Here is a 6,622-nt window from a genome sequence, read left to right on the forward strand (position 1 = left end):
ATATTTGGTACACTTCAGGACCACTATCCTTAGTACACCACAATACACACTTTAGTATCACAAAGAATGAAGACTTGCAAGTAGACATTTTAAACATACTAATCTACAGCTACAAAATTCTATTCTTGATAAAATTTACACTTTTGGGGAGTCTTTCAGTCTCCAAGGGATAAAAGCAGAGAAAAGAAGCATATACACTAAAGGGGTTCAGAACAATTCTCCCCAAAATGTGCTACTTTGGCATGTGGACTATTTTGAACTGAAAGCAATCAAGCAGACTCAAGAAAAACTTTTACCTCTCCCTTAAACTAGCTAAAAAAAATTTATATATGGGGCCTAGCACAGAGAAAGTGCTATAACCAAGAGATAGCTTTTTTACCTGAATGACTCATCTGTATGGCAGGACAAACATCTAATTACTAAACATCTGCTCTTCTTAACCCGTGAATCACCCTTCTCCCCTCTGAAGTCCTGGCCTCTATCTCATTCCTTCAGTGGAGATGGCACGTAAGCCTCAACTGCCTGACTTATCCCCACGTCTCATATTTTTATGGGATCTCCATATGTATGTAATTAAATTTGATTTTCTCCTATTAATCCGTTTTATGTCAATTTGATTATTAGACCAGCCAAAAAACCCTAGAATGGTAGAAGGAAAATTTTTTCCCTCCCCCAAAACAGCAGAAGTCCATACTGCAAAAGCTATAAAGATTTGCAGCACAGGGGCACCTGGCTGGCTCAGTCAGTAGCACATGCAACTCTTGATCTCAGGGTTATAGTTTTGAGCCCATGTTAAGTGCAGAGATTACTTAAAAATAAAATCTTTAAAAATTAAAAAAGGTTTGCAGCACAGTAAGAGGATGTCCCTATTCCTCTACATTGTATAGAAATTTGTGAATTATGTTGCCTATCTCTGGCCATGTTCCGCTTTGTTGGTCAAATACTGAGAAGCAATGCTTCCCACTGGAGTAGCTGCAGAGTTGCAGTCTGCCAAAGGGAACAAGTGAGCAGCAAAATCTTTGAAATTGTCGAAGTAGGACTCCAGTTGTCTTTAAGGATATTCAGACACACAAGTCCTTGACTGTTGATGGTGCAGTGATAGATTCCGGTGTGAAAAGTAACTTCTGGTGGCTTAAATAGATAACTGGATGAACATGTGGTATACAGAAAAACCACACCACCTTCATGCACACAACTTGGTGGATCAAATATAGTTAATCTCCATTCATAAATGTTACCTCCTTTAGGCCCAGCATGGAAGTAGGGAGGAGCAACATGGATGACGTCAGTTAGCTCCTTCTGAAGTCTTTTCACAATAGCAGATAATTCAGCAGTGGTTTTTCTGGAGAGTTTGGTATAATTTTTTCCTTGGGTGACAGAGGATTTTCTTTCTTCTTTTTCTTCAGGGTCTGGAGCAGGGAGGTCTTTCTGATCTGCATCTGAACTACCACTGCTGGTGCTGGGGGTATCATCATTGGATCTTTGCCTATTATTGGACATTTTGGTGAAGTTACTTCTTGGAAAATTTGACTGCTCATCTGGCCTATTCATGTAGTCCTACAGTGTGGGAGGGAAAGACCGGGGAAAAAACCCTTCCTTAAGGAAATGCAGGCAAGCTGGGAGTGGGGGTTGAGGAAGTAGGGGAAAAAAAGAAACCAAGGAGATTTGGGCTGAGGAGTATGGAAAATTAAAAGTAAGGGGGATTGTGCCCCTTAGGAATTTTTTTAAGGATAATTACTTTTTTAAGGGCATGGCCATTGATAATATTTGCAGGCAGGTTGGTTTAGGTCAAGAAGCAGGGGTTTGTGGAGAGAAGTTTTATGTATGATACAGGAGTGATGGATACACAACAGTTTGCCTTTGTCAAAACCCATAGGACTTTTTATAGCACTAGAATGAATTTTAATGTATGCAAATAAAAAATATTTTAGAAGGTTGGAAGATCTCAGAATGGAATGCATACTGTCACAAAACTAATTGTATGATATTAACAAAACAACCTCACTGCAGGAATGGGTCGTAAAGGTTCTGGCCTTATAAGTTTGGAAATGAGTGGAGTCTGTAAGACCAAAAGCAAAGGAATTGCACATAAACAGTTACAACTTTGGTTAATATTTGTTTTCCATAAGGTATGGACTAACAATTCTGAAGCCACTATGCATATATACTAAAATTGAACAGTTGTAGATGGATGGCAGATGGTAGAAGCCAAGTTTGTCACTTGGGAACTGGAGAATAAAGGCAAATAAGAAAAGACTAGAATGATCTATTTGGTAATAAAATAGAGTGGGAGACATCAGCATAAACTGACTTTAGCTTAATACAGAGTCAGAGGGATACATATAGAAATATTTATAGATATGTGTATGTACAAAAGTTAATATAAACCCATGTATTTCCTTACTCTGTTAGATGAGAGGGCCTAGAAGCAAGGACACCTAGTAGCAGCAAGCACACTTAGCACACTTAATACATAGATCTTGGTTTCTAGAGCCACTCTCCAATTAAAGGAACTAGGGATCCTTGGAGAAAAAGCTGATTCTAGGGCTGCAGCAGGGAATATACAAGATGAGTCTGGAGAACCTTACATGTCAGAAAGTAAGGAAGTACTCAACACACACACACACACACACACACACACACACACACACACACAGTGGTGGCAGTATGCCAAAGGGATACAGAAGCCAACTGAAGTAGTTCCTGACGGCCAAAGCTCACATAATTTGAGCATCAAAATAAAGTAGTATTGAATTATATTATAATCCAAAGTGTAAGATAAATATCCATGAATCCATACTGATATAAATAAATGGTTGAGTAAATAAACAAATAGGGGTGACGAGACAAATCTCCTGTGTAGTAGAATTCCAAATGATTTATGTAGAGACTCTACCCTTAGGCAGATGGAGTATAACACCTTACATCTTAAGAGTGGGCTACACATAGTGACTTCCTTCCAAAGGGTACAGAATGAAAAGGTGGGGAAAAAGAGTAACTTTACAGTGGAGAAACCTGACAAATATTACCTGAGCCAGGTGATCAAGGTTAACATATGACAAGTCATATCAATAATATGTATTCGTGATATACGTAAGAATGGCACTTTAGCCTTGTGATCTTCCTCTCTGAAACACATAAACCCCTACCAGAGAGACACTGAACAAAATACCTTAGCAGTATTCCTCCAATCTGGCAGGATCACCAAACACAAGGAAAGTCTGAGTAACTGTCACAACCAAGAGGCACCTCAAGAGACCTGACAGCTAATGTGATACCTTGGGTGGAATTGTGGGATAGAAAAGAGCCTTTGGTAAACAATAAGGAAATAATGAATAAAATATGGACTTTAGTTAAGAATATTGTATCAGTATTTGTTCATTAATTGTGGCATATGTACCATACTAATATGTTTATAATAGGGGAAACAATATGTAGTACATGGTAGTTCTCTGTATGACTTCTGAAACTTTTCAGTAAATCTAGAACTATTCTAAAATAAAAGGTTATACAGACAAGTCCTTACTAAACACTCTATTGGATTCCATTCCTGCATTCTACCGAGCCAGACTGTCTTTCAATCTTTATTTCCAGTGAAACTTTGAGGTCTGCAGGTCTGGCTCAGTCAGATCAACTCTCACCAAGGGTAAAGGGAATGGGAAAGCAGCATAAGCTGACAAAGTCCATTATGTCAGGCTTTCTTTTAAAAACATTTCTGGTGCTGGGGCGCCTGGGTGGCACAGCGGTTAAGCGTCTGCCTTTGGCTCAGGGCATGATCCCGGCGTTATGGGATCGAGCCCCACATCAGGCTCCTCCGCTAGGAGCCTGCTTCTTCCTCTCCCACTCCCCCTGCTTGTGTTCCCTCTCTCGCTGGCTGTCTCTATCTCTGTCGAATAAATAAATAAGATCTTTAAAAACAAAACAAAACAAAAAACCAAAAACATTTCTGGTGCTATGTATGTCCTGTCCCTTCTGTTCTCCCTCTGTTGCTTTATAACTTCTCATTGTTTATAACTTCCTTGTCATGGATTGTTTACCATTATCTGCATCTATAGTCCTGATAGTGACTACGTGCAGACCTTGTTTTTGTTTTGTTTTTTTTTTTCCCTCAAATTTTTATTTAAAGTCTAGTTAGTTAACATACAGTGTAATATCGGTTTTAGGAGTAGAATTTAGTGATTCCTCACTTATATATAACACTCAATGCTCATCACACCAAGTGCCTGCCTTAATGCCCATCACGCATTTAGCCCACCCCCAACTCACCTCACCTCCAGCAACCCGCTGTTTGTTCTCTATAGTTAAGAGGTTCTTATGGTTTGCTTCCCTCTCTTTTTTTTCCCTTTCCCCTATGTTCACCTGTTTTGTTTCTTAAATTCCACATCTGCATGAAATCATATGGTATTTGTCTTTCTCTGACTTATTTCACTTAGCATAATACACTTTAGTTCCATCCACATTGTTGCAAATGGCGAGATTTCATTCTTTTTGATGGCTGAGTAATATTCCATTGTATATGTATAGCACCTTTTCTTTATCCATTCATCAGTTGATGGACATCAACTGTGCTCTTTCCATAATTTGGTTATTGCAGATAATGCTTACTTGCAGACTTTGAATGCACTACATGTTTAAACCTTTTTATTTAAGTAGGCGTGTGTGTTTGTGTGTATTGCTAACATTTTATTTATTTAAAGTAAGTCTCTTTCCTACCTCTCTCCATAGCATGCCCTTTCTGCCAATTTTGAATATTTTGTTTTGGTTTTTATTATTTCATCTTCACCAAACAGACTTTTATCACACTATACCTTTATACAATAACTTATTAAATACTTGATAAGAAAGATAAGGAATTTTATGTAAGTACCCTATATCTCAATTTTTATCTCCATGCTATAGTTTTTTAGTTTTATTATATTATTATCATAGTACTTGCTACATTAACTGCTACGCTATTCAACACATACTTGTAAATGACATTTAAACCAATTCTTGAAAAAACTTTAAATTTACAGAAATGTTATAAGAATAGTACACAAAATGTCAGATATTTTTTCATATTTACCAATTTTAAAATTTTTAATATTTTACCACATTTGCTGTATCACCTCTTTCATGCATACTTTCTCTCTCTCTCATATGTATGTATGATTTATTTTTCTAACTCATTTGAGAGTTGGTTGTATATATTAAGCCCTTTCCTCCTTTAAAACTTGAGTAATTAGTGTTTGTTTCTTAAGAAAAAATTTTCTTTTATGTAATCCAAGTATAGTTATCAAATTTAAGAAACTTAACTTTGAAAGAATGTTTTTATGCCTTTTTAAAAATGTTCCCTATTGGGAACATACAGTATTTTATTTAAAGTTTATTTTTTTAGTAATCTCTATACCCAACATTGGGCTTGAAACCATAACCCCAAGATCAAGAGTCACATGCTCTCCAACTAAGCCAGTTAGGCATCCCTTTTATAATATTTCTTAATAGTGGCATAGCAGACACTCAAGGATCATGTATTATATTTAATTTCTATGTCTTTTTTGTTGTTGTTTACTTTAAGCTGGAAACTTCCTCAGACTTTTTAAAAAGTACTTTTAATATATTTTTTTAATATTTTATTTTTAAGTGATCTCTACACTCAAAGCCCTAAGATAAGAGTCGCATGCTCTACTGACTGAGCGAGTCAGGCACCCCCAGACTTTTAAAAAAATCTTTCATAACACTGACCTATTTTAAGGCCAATTATTTTACAAAATGTTCCTCAATTTAGAGTTGTCTGATTTTTCTTTATGATTAGATTCAGGTTGTGCCAACCTGGCCGGACTACAACAAAAGAGATATCCTTTTCATGGTATCATACTCATGGGTCCATATTGCTGATATTAATTTTGATCACCCGGTTCTCTGCTGCATGATTACTATTTTCTTCTTGCAACCAATAAGTAATTCTGCAGGGAGGCATTTAAGAACCATGTAAAAATCCTGCTGTTTTTCATAATTTTACCCTTAGATTTAGCATCCATTGGTGATTCTTATTTGAACCACTCTTAACTATGAGGGTTGCAAAACAACAATTTTCCAATTCTATCACTCTCTGTATTTGTGGTGTTATCTTACTGTAATGGAGATAACGTTCTTCCTGTGTGCCTCTCTCTATGTATGTATGTATGTATCATTTCTCTCTCTTTCTCTCCACCTATCATCTATTTATCAATCTATCATCTATGTATTTATCATCTTTCACCAGTATGGACTTATGGATTCTATTTTAATCATTGGGTTATACTCCATTACTACCTTACTTATTTTGAGTCTCAAATTGTTCCAGATTTGACCAACAGGAGACCCTATGTTCTAACTTCTCTACCTTCTTGGCATTTGTCCTCATCCTGTTTTTTGGATACTATCCCCCTTACACAATAAGATGTTCTAGGCTCATTTTATACTTTTCTTGACTCACCTTTGATTTTTTTGTGGCAATAGATATGCTCATTATTGGTGTATTATTGCCTCCAGATCCTTTCAACAGAGTTATGATATGTATGTATATATGAATTAAGAGTGCATACTGATGCCTTCAATTGCAAACCAAATCTATAGGGTTTTTTAATATTTGTATCTCCCT

At 36.5% G+C, this 6,622-nt stretch overlaps 1 protein-coding gene across 1 annotated transcript; it reads right to left on the bottom strand.

The window, feature by feature from the left end:
- Positions 1–907: 907 nt before the first annotated feature.
- On the bottom strand, positions 908–2,024 carry LOC103680912 (ubiquitin-conjugating enzyme E2 E3-like). The gene is given in 2 exon segments (XM_040620850.1): positions 908–996; positions 999–2,024. Coding segments are annotated over 2 exon segments (642 nt in total). The 5' UTR covers positions 1,552–2,024.
- Positions 2,025–6,622: the final 4,598 nt, after the last annotated feature.

Source organism: Ursus maritimus, unplaced genomic scaffold (genome assembly GCF_017311325.1).
Source record: "Ursus maritimus isolate PB19 unplaced genomic scaffold, ASM1731132v1 scaffold_36, whole genome shotgun sequence".
In the NCBI taxonomy this organism is placed as follows: Eukaryota; Metazoa; Chordata; class Mammalia; order Carnivora; family Ursidae; genus Ursus; species Ursus maritimus.